We start from the raw sequence: 14,389 nt of genomic DNA on the forward strand, positions 1-14,389 counted from the left end.
TTGTCTCCTCCATCAAATTATAAACTCCTTGAGATGATTTTTGTCTTTGTACAACTCTTCCCCTCTTCTCCCCACCAAGTGCTTAGCAGAATATCTGGCATTCAAAAAGTGAACAGTTGTTTTGCTTTTGGCTTGATTTGGATAGTAGTCTTTGAAGGATGCAGACAAAATAGAGAATAGATGTAGAGAAGACCAATGTAGGCAGCAGTGTCCAGAAAAGCTTCCTAGGAAAGTGGATCTTGAGCTGGAGGAGGCTTAGTAAGGAGGAGAAAGACTGAGACCCTTAGTGCTCCTGAATGGTATGGACCAATCACACTCTAGTTTGAACCACCTGGACAGCTCTTTAGCTTCAGTTGAGTATGCTGAGGTATGTTGGAGGATACAGGACACTTTATTGACAGGTAACTTAGGCAGGCTCTTTGATATCTGTTTGAAAGCCAAAAATACTCATAGGGATGGCATCTCTTCTGGGGACTCCTGTGCTCCTGTTCCGAGGAGCCTGCTTTGGCTTTACAGAAATCATAGATCCAGGTTTGTTTCATTAAGCAGGCAGTTACTGAGAAGTCTTCCTAGAAGACATCAAGTTGCCTGGTGTCATTACTGGAGCCTCTCCCCCGGTGGCTCAGAGAATTTGAGAAGCACCAAGCAATAAGTCAGGATTTGTTATCTGTGTTCTCAGGACTCAGAGTGAGGTCACTCAGAATACTGGGGACTTCAGAGGAGTAGGAAAGGAAGAATAATTAAACCTAGTGGTTTCCTTAGGAAGAATAAAGGAATGTATAATCATTAATGCAGATATGGGGCTTAGAGTTAGATCCCCTTTTGTTTACCATGTAGTGGGGACTTTGAGAACCTCTACACTATATACTATATTATATCTCAATTTCTAGGAGTAAACATACCTAAACTACAATGTGAATGTATTTTCCTAATGAAATATGGGTTATACCTGGAGATTTCCCCAGAGTGCAAAGTACCTTGATGGTTTCAGAATGTAAACTACTCATATATACATATATATATATATATATGAGCATATGTATATATACATATTTGTATATACATATATATTATATAGACAGATATAAATATTATACATTATATATACATATACACACACACACACACACACACACACACATATATATATATGAGTAGTTTATGTTAGGATTACAAGGTGAGAACTCAGGTTGTCTGGGCAATTCTCTAGCTCAGAATTCACACCTTTAGTTCCAGCCTTTAGGGGGAGTTTATACCTTTGAACTTCTGAGGGAAAGTTTACATGTTTAAAGGAGTTAGAGGGAGCAAGTTCATTCAAGGGTTAAAGTGTTTCTCACAAGCCCCGTTGAGTTCTCACTACAATCTCTTCCAGGATAAAAGAGGGCAGCATTGGGTCTGGAGAGTAGTCTAGTCTGGGACAGAGTTGAGACGGCAGGCTGGAAGGATAACTTAGAGACGACTTGACCTTGACAATTTGGCGCCCAACGTGGGGCAAAGACTTTGCCTGGCCAGGACTTATTCTGACCCTTTCAGAGGAGCTAGCCCGGACCTTCACAAGTTTACATTCTGAATATATGAGTAGTTTACATTCTGAAAGCTCTAGACAAAGCCAAAACAAAACAAAACAAAACAAAACAAACAAATAAAAAAAAAACCAAAAAAAACAAAACCTGGAGCAAGATAAGTAAATGGAATAAAGAAAAAGGTAAAGGAAAGGGAAAGGGCAAATGTTTGTTGCATTTGGAACAATTTTCTAACTAAGTTATCTTACCAAAACCACAACAAGAACCCCAGAGCAAAAACAAAATCAAACCCTTCTTTCACCACCTATCTGCCTTTAATGATTCAATTATTTCACTGTCATGAGAATCCATTTTCATGGCTTCATGTGGGATAAGCATTACTTAACCTATATTCATTACTGAAATAATGTATTACAGCATTTTGAAAACTTTGAGCATCATATAAATGTCAGCTACTCTTATTTATTATTATTTATTATAATAATATTTATTATGTTATTAATTATTTATTATTATAAATAAGACCATCCTTGACCCTTATTTTCCATGTTAACTTGAGGAAGTCATTTGCCAGCTGTGTGACTGAGTTAGTTTCCTAAGACTTAACCTGCTAGGGTATAGGCAAGTTAGATGACAAGTTTATCAGACTTTCAGATAATGTAAAAATAATATAATTAGTTAATGTACTAGGTTACAGAATGAAGATTGCAGAAGAACTTGACAGGCTAGAGCACAGGGATAACTTCAATAATATTAAATGTAAAGATTATTTTGGGATTAAAAATTCAGCTTCACAAGTACAAAAAGACAATAGTGTGGCTAGATGTATAAGTTGAAACTAGGAATTTTAATGCATTTTAAACTCCATAGAAATCAACAGCATCATATGGTAAGCAAGAAATAAATGCAGTCTTAGGCTTCATTACCATAGGTCTGGTGTCTTATTTCAATAATGTCTGACTTGTACAGATTTAGTCAAACCAATGCTCCACTCAAAACCCTTCCACAGTTTATTGCCTACAGGACAAAGGAAGCAGCACCTAGTAAGGCTTAATAGGGCCTTAGTAGATAGGTATTTAATAAAAGTAAGTATTTAATAAGTGTTTAAATTGAATTCTTTTGAATAAGCTTCTGTCTCACGTCAAGTTACAATACATTTTAAGTACATCTTTTCTCCATAAGCCAAGTATCAAGTACTTGGAGTTTTTAAACACACATTAGTTTATCACTGCCTTTACTGCTGGCTGACCAGAAAGGGAGAGAGGTATCAGGCCTCAAGAGGGGACTTCTTAAAGCAGGCCAGTGGCAGTGAATGGGCAGTTGGAAGGGGACACTGGGGTAAAAAGAAGCTGCCCCAATGCCAGACCTGGAGATCTCAGGGATCTGAACTGGTCCAGCCTCCTGCTTGTGAGTGTAAGATTAAATCAGTCACAGCATGCTTATTAAAAAAGGCTGGCGCGTTCAAGGCTTTGGGGGGAAGGAGAACATTTCGAGGTCTGGTCACTTACCAAAGTTGCAGGGGGATCATCTCTGTCTTGGCAGACTCGATCCGCATCTCTGTGAACATCGTGGGGGTTGGAGACTGGGAATTTGCTTAGTGTCTCCGGAGTCAGAAGGGAGGGAGCCCCTTTACTCCTCTGTGCCGAAAATCTTTCCCCCAACTTTGGACTTGGGGTGCGAGTCTCCGGGGGACTAGGGGACTTGAGCCAATCGGGTAATCTAGGGGCTTCCCGACAGCGGCCATAGTCGGAGAGGTCCAGGGGCTTGTCCAGAACATAATTCTGGGTATCCTCCTCTTTCTCCCGTGGTTCCGAGCAATCGCTCGCCCCTGGGAGCAGAGGTCTCACGGGCTCTGCGCAAGGCTCCTTGCAAGGCAGATGCTTCTCTTCCTTCCGTGTCTCTTTTCCCTCAGAGTCTATAGTCTGGTGGGGAGGAGAGGGGGGCTTCTCCTCCCGCTCCGCTGGGGCTGTATCTCGGTCTCTACTACTCTCCACCCGAACTCGGAGCCCTCGAAGTTGCTGCTGGGCCAGGAGGTACTGGAGCCTCTCTCTCTGCTCCAGGAACTGGAGCGTGCCCTCCAGTCTCTGGTCGCGCATGTACACTATTGCTCCGGGCAGGTCCAAGAAGGCCGGGCGGTCTTCCCAGTCCTCCTGCAGCCGGCTCCGGACTTCCTCGCCTTCCTCACCCTTCAGCCCGCTCCTCGGAAAGCTCTGGGTCCCGGTGGGCGAAGAGCAGTGACTTCGAAGGCCGAAGCGATGCAAGGACAGGTGGCGGTTGAGAAGACAGAGATGCTCGCTGCGTGCTGTCAACTTCAGGGATTCATAGGAAGAGGCTGCCTCTCGGGAATCTTGCTTGTTCGTTTTCATGTAACTGGGCCGGGTACAGGGAGAAAAATACGACATAGGGCAATTGATCAAGCCGATGGGACAATGAGAAAAATGTATTTAAATCCCTCTGTCCTGAGTTTCCCCTTCTGTAAAGTGCAGGGGCTGAGTTTGGAGTACTTCCAAGGTCCTTCCCAGCTATGACATTGTGCTTTTTGGTTAGAGAAAGCTAGGATGTAGGGGAAAAAACCACTGTTTTGCATCATCTATCTGTGTGATTCATTTATGTTCACATCTGGAAGTAACTTCAGAGACCAACCCTCACATTTGATAGATGGAGAAACTGAGGCCCAGAGAGATTAAGTGATTTGTCTAAAATTGTATGCCAGTAATAAGCAGGATTTGAAATAAATCCTCTCTGATCTCAAAATCAGTACTTTTAATATTGTCATATTACATACACCTGTATTCACTCCTCCTCTCTCCCTCCCCCTCCTCCCCCAATCATCCTTCCATAGGGTGGCCAGGCCAGATCATGTCATTGCTGAAAAATATGCATTGAATTGAGATTTTAGATTGAGGTTTCAAGGAAGTTAATACTTTTATCCTCCATTGTGAGCCTGATGGATTTCTAGTGAAGGTCCAACAAGCACATTAATGAGTGTCTCCATCCCCCTAAATATTTCTTCACTCAAAAGTGTGAGAAAAAATACTTAATACCTTTTCCTCTAAGACTAGGGGGGTGGCCAGAAGACTGGCTTTGTAGTCAGGAAGCTCTGGCCTTAAATTCTGTCTCTGACAAAAGCTGACTGTGTGTTGCCAAGTCATGCCATCTAACTTCTCAATATCCTGGATGTTTTTCTAAGACTGTAAGTTGTCCCCCATATGACCTAATATTCTAAGAAACCTGATGAAATCTCAAGTCTAGACTCCTATTGCCTTCCCACACATCTCATATCTGGGATATTATAAAATAAACATTACTGTATAATTGTAGAATATTAGGTCATATAGAGTGATCACTTGCTACCTCCACCTGTAACTTTTTTTTTTTTTTTCTGGCTGAAATGCTTTTCCTATTCCTCTTTTTTTCTCCCATCTTGGGGACCTACAGAATCTCTTCAGAGGGCACTTATTACTTAAAGTTCTTTTTGCACACTGGTGAGACTTGTTTCTTCAAGTAGACTTTGAAGTCCCTCAGGGCAGAGACTCCATCTTCTCTTTTTTCTCTCTCCCCCTGTCACAAGACCTTGCCTAATAGATATTTGTTAATTGGTGTTAACTAAGTTTGTATGCTCTGTGCTCATACCAATTGAGGACTTTGTAGACTTGAGGTTGTGAAAAGTATATGTTGAGCAAGTGAGACGGGGGAAACCAGCTTGCAAGTTAAAAAAAAAATTTTTTTGGCCACAGTAAGGAACTAAATGCAGATAATTGAGAGTTGGCCCAATATAAAGGGAAAGAAAAAGTTTTTTTTAAGGCCAGGTAGAAATTCATTTACATTCAACTTTCACTTCTGCCAATATCTTAATCTTTTCAAACAACTAATTACAGAAAACAAACATCTAGTTTCTGGTGACAGACTTGGAGGAATGTAGAGCAACAGGAATGTTTGTTCCTATTAGGAAGTTTTTTACCTCAGATGTAAATGTCATCTCTGAACCCCAAATGGATTCTACAGACACAATTTCCTTTTTTTTGTATGTCCCTATCTCCCTTTCACAGGGGGCAGTTCATAGGAAGAAGCCTAGTGACAAACAGCTAGCTGCCTGCGCTTTCGCCATAATTTAGTACTTGGTTATGTTTTCTTTTTTCTTTCTTTCTTTCTTTCTTTCTTTCTTTCTTTCTTTCTTTCTTTCTTTCTTTCTTTCTTTCTTTCTTTCTTTCTTTCTTTCTTTCTTTCTTTCTTTCTTTCTTTCTTTCTTTCTTTCTTTCTTTTTTTTTTTTTTTTTTTTTTTTTTCCCTGAGGCTGGGGTTAAGTGACTTGCCCAGGGTCACACAGCTAGGAAGTGTGAAGTGTCTGAGACCAGACTTGAACTCAGGTCCTCCTGAATTCAGGGCTGGGGCTCTATCCACTGCGCCACCTAGCTGCCCCTCTTGGTTATGTTTTCTTTGGAATAAAGAATCATAAGACCAAAAGGATAGGAAGTAGATCTGTGATTTCATTGCCATAGGGACCTTCATGTTGGGGAAACCCCTTCTCCCAATGCAGACTATCTCTGCAACTTATGATATGCCTAGAGCACTGAGAACTTAAGTAGCTTATATAGGATTATATAATCAATACATAACAGACGGCAAAATTTATACCTAAGTCTTCATGGCTTTGAGGATAGCTCCACTATGCCCCAATGCCTCTCAATAGGATCATAGAAAAGATAATAGAAATTGAGAACTGGGAGGGACATTGGAAGTCACCTTATCCACCTCCCCACCCCCCAAATGTTACAAATGAGGAAACTGAAGTGCAGAAAGAGGGAATGACTTACCTAATGTAACACAACTGATTAGTAAAATCCAGTATCATCACATTTTAAAACAGGCTCTTTTCTCAAGGGAGACACAATTAATTTGGTTATATAATGAAAGAGCCATTGTCTAAGCTCATCCAAAACTTCTCTATTATAGGAAAACTCCACAGATTTAGTTGGAAGTGATTGAAGCCAGCTCAACAAAGGTACCAATCATTTGTTCAATCAATAAATATTTATTGAGGACTTCCTGGATACTCAGACTTATTCTTTGTATTATAGGTTAGAAAATGAAGGAGAATGATCCTAGTCTTTGGAGAGCTTACTGACTAGTTGGGGAGAGAATAAATACTCAGACAGGAAAGTAGTATGTAGTGAAGTGTAAAGAGTAATATAATGAGGAGGGAAAAGAGATTTTGGTTCCAATTTCAGCTCTCACACAGTCTTATTAATCTGGCCTTAAAAAATAGGAGGCTCTGGCGGCTCTGGCAAGGAGGGAGTTGAAGTAGATAGTTCCCAGAAATCTTGAAACAGGTTTGGCTTGATTTAGAGAGCTCAGATTTAAAAGCTCAGGGACAAACATATAGGGGAGGAACAAACATAAGAACAAAAGGGAAGTTACCCCAGGGCTTCCAAGTGTCTGAAGGGCCTCAAAGGACCTCTTGGAAAAAGTAAGTGGTGAAGAATAGGATCTGTCTCTTATGAGTTTATTCATTCTTCCCCATCCCTTCCTCTGATCCCACTCCCAAATTCAATTAGCTTCATCATCCTGAAGACTGATAGATAACAAGGTGCAATCAGTTTAGACTTTAAGCAGTCCAGATGTCAGGTCCTGGGGAAATGAACAAGGACTCCACCTCACCATAGAGATGGGTCAGGAGTGGGATGGAGATCCCTATTCAGGAGGGAGAAAATGATGGAGAATTTCTAGGAGTGACCAGTTCCTTGAACATTTCCTTCTTCTACCTTGCTTCCATTTGGGCAGAACAACACTTCTTTCCAGTCCATGATTTTCCTCATCTTCCCCTAGCACAATACTCCACCCCAAATTTAGGTTAGGTAGATAGCCTTCTCAAACTAATTCTCTTGCAGATGACATTCTGCTTTTATCTGGGCATTTGGAATAGCAACTGAATTTCTGTGAGGATAGGACCCCCAATCTGGGAAGTGTGTAGGAGGAAAGCTAAATCTACTCCCTCATCCTGATTTCACTCCATTTAATATATGGGAGGGAGGTCCCTTTTGATTGGGAAACTGCAGAGCTCTCTTTTTTCTTAATTATGGATTATAGATTGAGATTATAGATTGAGGCTAGTTGACTATGAAAGTCAGCTAGTCCAGTTCCCTCATTTTGTTCATAAAGAAACAGAGGGTCAAAGAAGCTAGGTAATTATTGTAAGGTCACACAAATAGTATGTATCATAACTCACAAGAGTTATGATTTGAACCCTGGTCCTCTAACCTAATGCTTTTCCTGAAATAATCATGTTCCCACTATATAGAATTCCCAATCCCTCTATTTTTGTCCACCTGCATTTTTGATTTCCTTCACAGGCTAATGGTAAATTATTTCAAAGTCTGATTCTTTTTGTACAGCAAAATAACTGTTTGGAAACGTATATACACACACACACACACACATATATATATATTGTATTTAATTTATACTTTAACATATGTAACATATATTGGTCAATCTGCCATCTGGGGGAGGGGGGTGGAGGGAAGGAGGGGAAAATTGGGACAAAAGGCTTGGCAATTGTCAGTGTTGTAAAATTACCCATGCATATATTTTGTAAATAAAAAGCTATCATAATAATAAAAAAGAAATAAATTACAATAAAAAAAAGAGAAATAATCATGTTCCACTCCCAACTCAGCTGTGATCTGCTCAGATATCACACTCTGGGGTGTGTCTGTGTATGTGTGTGTGTATGAACACAATTGGACCTTCACTCACCTGTCCAGGGTATGGCTTCGGTCATAGGGTGGGGATGGAGGACTGCTTCTTGGTGGGGGTGGAGTGGCTGTCTCAGAAGAATTTTTCTCAGAGAGGCAAGATCGGGACCCTGGTCTGACCACAGCAATGGTCCCATGCAGCTGATTAGAAATCCTCTGGGGATTCTGAAAAGATGGGAGATGAAAACATCAGAGTTACCATCTTCATTATCCCTAAACAAGGACACATGGAATCCTATGCAGATGTGGCCCTCTTTAATGTTATCTGTGTATAATCACACTCAACAGAGAGTCAGGGATTGGTTATTCATATTACAGAAAAGATAACCATATTACAAAAGACAATAATCTACTCCTTATACTGTTGATTTAGTATCTGACCTCACTGGCCCTAAGTTTTCTCATCTGTTAAATGGGGATAGTACCTGTGCTTTCTCATAAAGTTTTTGTGAGAATAAAATGTGGGGGCAGCTAGATGATGCAGTGGATAGAGCACCAGCCCTGAAATCAAGAGGACCTGAGTTCAAGTCTGATCTCAGACACTTAACACTTCCTAGTTGTGTGACTCTGGACAAGTCACTTAACCTCAATTGCCAGAGAGAGAGAGAGAGAGAGAGGGAGAGGGAGAGAGAGAGAGAGAGAGAGAGAGAGAGAGAGAGAGAGAGAGAGAGAGAGAGAGAGAGAGAGAGAGAGAGAGAGAGAGAGAGAGAGAGAAAGAGAGAGACAGAGAGAGAGAGAGAGAGAGAGAGAAAGAGAGAGAGAGAAAGAGAGAGAGAGACAGAGAGAGAGAGAGAGAGAGAGAGAGAGAAAGAGAGAGAGAGAGAATAAAATGTGAAAGGTACAAAGCTCTATAAAATGCAAGATTTCACTATTTAAGTAGTAAGTTAGTCTTTGCATTTAAGTGTTTGTTTACAGATTGCAATATCATAGAATCAAAGAATCTCAGAGCTGGAAGAGATAATACCTATGTATTACCTAGTCCAATTTGTACTAAAATAATAAATTATAGTTGTAACATTTTTGGCAAATGGTCATTCAGCTTTCTGCAGGAAGATCTATAATAATATTCAGGACTACTGATGGGAAATGTTCAATAGACAACAGTTGGTGAGGTTTGATTTAGAGAGCCCAGATTTAAAGGCTCATCTATAAAAAAATAATAGTTGAACCTAAGAGAAATGATGAGATTATAAGAAAAAGGGTGTAGGGAGAGAAAGGAAGAGGAAGAGGAACGTCCCAGATTAGAATGCCTTGGGTGGGGACATAATTAGGAGCTGAGACAAGGATGGAGATCTAGCAAAAAAGATTTTAGGAGATTAGAAATCAGAGTAATGAGAGGATAATTGGCATGAAAGCTGAGGGAAGAGAGAGTTTAGGAGAAGTGAGTGATCACTGTTGTTGAGAGGTGCGGAGAAGAAGGATAAGAGTTAAAAAAAGGCTGTGAAATTTAGCAATGAAGAGAGCCTTGGTAAACATGAAAAGAGCAGTTGTATTGCAGTGATGGGGTTGGAAGTCAGATGGTAAAGGGCTGAAAAGTGAGTGAAATGGAAGAAAAATCATCACTTCCCTGTATCACTTCCATTTCATACAGGGAAGTGATGATTTTTCTTTTCCAAGCATTTGATTGTGAAAGGGAGGAGAGATGTAGGACAGTATAGTTAGTTTCTAATTAGTGAGAATAAAGAATCCCCTGAAATAATCACACGTGTTTAAGTTTGCAGTTTTCAAAGTTGTAATTATGTAGAATATGGTCATTTGTTCTACTCAGTGGGAATATTAGGACCTAGTTGTAACTTTCTATTTTAACTATTCTTGCTAAGTGGTGTGTGTGGTCAGTCCAATTAGACTCCTGGTTTCCATCTCTCCTTTCTACAATCCATTTTCTACAAAGCTATAACAATTAATTTCTTAAAGCACAAGTTGGACTACATCATTCCCTTCCTCAAGAATCTTCATTATCTCCCCTCTTGCCTTTTGGGACAAAATATAAATTCCTCAATTTGGTATTTAAAGCCCTTTTCAATCTGGCTTTAGTCTATCTTTCCAGGCTTATTTTACGTAATAAATCTCCTTTTATACATACTATATTCCAGCTAGATTGGATCTGCTATTCCCTAGTCCCTGTAGTCCATTTCCTGCCCATACACATTTTTGTGCCTGTGTATAGATTTTCCTCATTCCTAAAAAGCACTCTTTCCTCACCTCTGCCTATTACAATTTTTTTTTCTTCAAGGCTTAGCAAATGTGCCAACTTGTTTATTTATCCATCTAGTTATTAATGTTTCTTAATTCCTTAAATTACCATTTTATACTTATCTATTCACATTTCATATCCCCTTCTCAGAAAAATGTAAACTTTTTGAGAACAGGGTCTACTTTATATTTTGCATTTGTATCTTTAATCTCTCCAAGAGTATTTTGCACACAGAAAGTGCTTAATAAATGCTTGTTGGCTTGAATTAGATAGGGAGCTCATCATTTTTAAAAAGCAGCTTATTCTAACTTAAGAGAATTCTATACATTAGATTTTTTTTCCAAATCATGTTTAATCAGTCTTCTATATGAAAATCTTTCAAACAGTTGAAGACAAGCTCTCATATCTATCACCTAAGTTTTCTCTTGTCTAGGTTAAACATCCTTTTTTCCCCCCTTCAAATCATTTGCTTGGTTGTCCATCATAGTTGTTCTCATCAGGACAGTCTATGTCTTGTCAATATCTTTCCTTAAATGTGATTCTCCCGATGGTTGCACTTATGAGTAAAGTTCTATGGGACTTTAATTTCCCAAAATATCAGAGCTAGACTTCCAAGAGCCAAGATGGTGAAGTCAGCAGTGAATCATTGTAACTCTCCCATATTTACCTCTAAACAACCATAAAATGTGCCCAAACAACTCTTGGAACAGAAGAACCAGAAAAAAATGGGGAGTGAAATAATCTTTTGAGTTCAAGAAACTTGGAAGATCAGCAGGAGAGCTATTTCACTCAGGTTAAAGGGGAGCACAGTCCAGGACAGGAAGCATCCCAGCAGGCCTGCAGCAAACCTCACCTCAGTAAACTGTAGGAGCTCCTGAACCCCAGTGTGCTGGAGCAGACAAATGCTGACATCAGCATCTGCCATGTGCCTCAGCATAGGCAGGAGAATGAGCTGACTCCAGCTCTGAGAACTATCACATGCTTTAGTGTAGCTCTAGGTCAACAGAGAAAGCCCCCTCAAGCCTCAGCACACACCATATTAGGCACATCCACAGATCAGCACTAGAACCTTGCTCAGTCCTAGGTAAGCTGTCAGACCCCTTCAGCTTCTAGCCTCACTCCCTCCTACCAGAATCAGATCTGAGAGTCCCTTGTTAGCCTTGGGACAACATTAATGCAGCATCAGTTAAACAGCCAAGGTTTGCAGCCTGTGGCACAAGAAATCTGCAACAGTGTCCCTTCCACTCTGGGAGCAGAGCTCAAATTTTAGAAAATGGAAAAAGGCCAAAAAAGGTAAAAAAACCAACAAAAAAAATCTTACCATAGAAAGTGACAGGGAAGATCAAGATTCAAACTCAGGAGAGGATAACAATGTCAAAACATCCATGGGCAAGCCACAAACGAAAAAAAAAAAGTGGTTTCAAGAACAGAAAGAACTCATGGCAGAGCTAAAAAGGGGGCTTAAAATCATACAAGAGAGATAGAAGAAAAATTGGGAAAAAATGAGTGATGCAAGAGGCATGAAAAAAAGAATTATCAGCTTAGAAAAAAGAAAACAACTCCTTCAAAAACAAAATTGGCCAAATGGAAAAGGAGATACTAAAACCCATTGAAGAAAACAACTCCTTCAAAAGTATTATTGACTAAATGGAAATGGAAGTACAAAAGCTAACTGAGGAAAACAACTCCTAAACAGTTGGAATTGGGTAAGTGGAAACTAATGATTATGAAATATTAAGAATCAATCAAACAAATTCAAAAGAATGGGGAAAAAAAAGAAAATGTAAAATACCTCATTGGAAAAACAACTAACCTGGAAAATAGATCTAGAAGAGACAATGTTAATATCATTGGGCTACCTGGAAGCCATAATCAAAAGGACCTGGACAGCATTTTTCAAGAAATTATCAAGAAAAACTAGCCTGATATCTTGGAGCCAGAGGGAAAAAAAATAAGCATTGAAAGAATCTACTGATCACCTCAGAAAAGAGATCCCCAAATAAAAATTCCAATAAACATAATAGCCAAATTACTATCAAGGCAAAGAAAAAATACTGAGAAACAATTCAAAGAAGAGACATGACTCCAAACTGTCCAACCCTCACCATGTCCAGAACTCGTTGCTCCTGTAGGTTTGTTCCAGGAGGAATTTTAGGAATTGCAGAAGTCTGGTATCCTGATGACTTTTCTATTTTTAAGAAAGAAAGAAAAAGTCAGAGAAATTGATGGAAGAGGACGTATGAGTTTCTGGTGTGTGTGTATTTTACTTTGTTCTCCTTAGTGCAGTTAGATTCATATTGGACTTGTCATGGATTCTGGGTAGAGGATGTGATTTAGCTAGCTGAAACCTCTTTCCCCTTCCCACCAGTTGCTCAAAATCTCCAGTGGGATAGAAATTGTGAACTTAATTGAAAGGAAAGAAGCTTCCTCCCCATGTGTCTTTCCTACCCTAGAATGTTGCCCATTTCACTTGGTGCCCACCTCCTCAGACTTTGTGTGCCCCCTTTTTCTTAGTCTTCTCCCTTGCATGGTTCATTCACACTGTACCTTCTCCTAGAGGAGTGTGGGGAAGATATTCCTCCTCTGTCTCCCGACTTGGTGGTGGTTTCTCAGTGCTAGGCTTCCTCCCTCCTGGGGACAGTAAGGGCACAGGTGAATCTGGACTGGAGCTGCTTTCCCTGGACATAGTCCGGTGGTGTTTAGGTCTGTCTCTAGGAAGGGAGAGACAAAGGGGAATGAGGATGATACCAGATACATGGTGGGATTGCTGAAGAGAGACTAGCCTTATGGCTAAATGTATTTGGAGGACCCATATATGATGGGGTTTGAGGGTTGCTGGGAAGGTAGGTCAGCTTGCAAAAGTCATGGGATTATTTAGATTTGAAAAGGATCATAGGGAACAATAACATAATTGTCTTAATTTATAGATGAAGTAATTGAAAGTCGGAGAAGTAAAGTGCTTTACACCCTGAACACATCATGGATGGAGACTTGGAATTAGCAGATCCTAAGTGAAATTCACATCTGACTTCAAACACTTATTAGATGTGTGAGCCTTGGAAGGTCACTTAATCTCTGTTTTTCTCAGTTTCCTGAACTATAAAATAGGGATAGTTATAATACCTCCCTTCAAGACCTGTGGTGAGGACCAAATGAGATAACATGTATAAAAAGTGTTTAGCACAGTGTCTGGCACATAGTACATATTATACAGATGCTTATTTTCTTTCCAAGATAACACAGGTGGTAAGTAGAACAATCAGAGGTTTCTGATTCTAAAGCAAATACTCTTTCTGTTGTATGCCATATTACCAACTTTACTGCTTGTGATATCTTTCAGAATCTGTTTCCTTTTTCCCCCCCTGTAATTAATTTGGGTTAGAGAATCCCTAAAGTCCTTCCCACCTCCAAAATTCTACAATCCTATAATCCTAGAAAAAAAGCCTAATAAAATTTTCTCCCAAGGATCCATGAAATCCTACCCTTATAGCTTCATTCTTTAGGATCAAGCATTTTCCTTCCTAGTTCCTCTTTTAAAATGTAAGTAATCCTGCCTCCAAATGAGTCTCAGTTTCCACATCTGAAAATGAGGGTACTTAATCTGTTTGCAGGGTTACATGAGGAAAACACTTACTCTACAAACGTGAATAATTTTTACTTCTTTTATAGAAAGAGAGATTGGGCCTATAATTTAATTGAAATAGGCAATTCTGAGATGGAGAAATTCCCTCTAGCCCTACAGGTTGACCCTTTATCAGCAATTTAATAGCTATACAATTTTATTGTTTAGCAGGCTCTGATGGAGAGATAGATGAAAATGTTATTGGGAAATATTTAAGAAAATAAATAAAATGCAATAAAACATAGATGACATTAATATGTGTTTTTCTACATCAATAGGCAGCTGTAAGGAATCCT

At 39.7% G+C, this 14,389-nt stretch overlaps 1 protein-coding gene across 2 annotated transcripts in view; it reads right to left on the bottom strand.

The window, feature by feature from the left end:
- Positions 1-14,389, bottom strand: part of RBBP8NL (RBBP8 N-terminal like) — a 68,835-nt gene that overhangs the window by 19,481 nt on the left and 34,965 nt on the right. For both annotated transcript variants that reach the window (XM_074288783.1, XM_074288784.1), the window contains exons 7-10: positions 13,019-13,182; positions 12,577-12,659; positions 8,279-8,442; positions 3,032-3,893 (exon numbers count right to left, since the gene is read on the bottom strand). In XM_074288783.1, coding sequence (XP_074144884.1) covers positions 3,032-3,893; positions 8,279-8,442; positions 12,577-12,659; positions 13,019-13,182 — 1,273 coding nt within the window. The remainder of the gene's footprint in view (positions 1-3,031; positions 3,894-8,278; positions 8,443-12,576; positions 12,660-13,018; positions 13,183-14,389) is intronic.

The sequence above is a fragment of the Sminthopsis crassicaudata genome, chromosome 2, assembly GCF_048593235.1.
Source record: "Sminthopsis crassicaudata isolate SCR6 chromosome 2, ASM4859323v1, whole genome shotgun sequence".
NCBI lineage: Eukaryota > Metazoa > Chordata > Mammalia > Dasyuromorphia > Dasyuridae > Sminthopsis > Sminthopsis crassicaudata.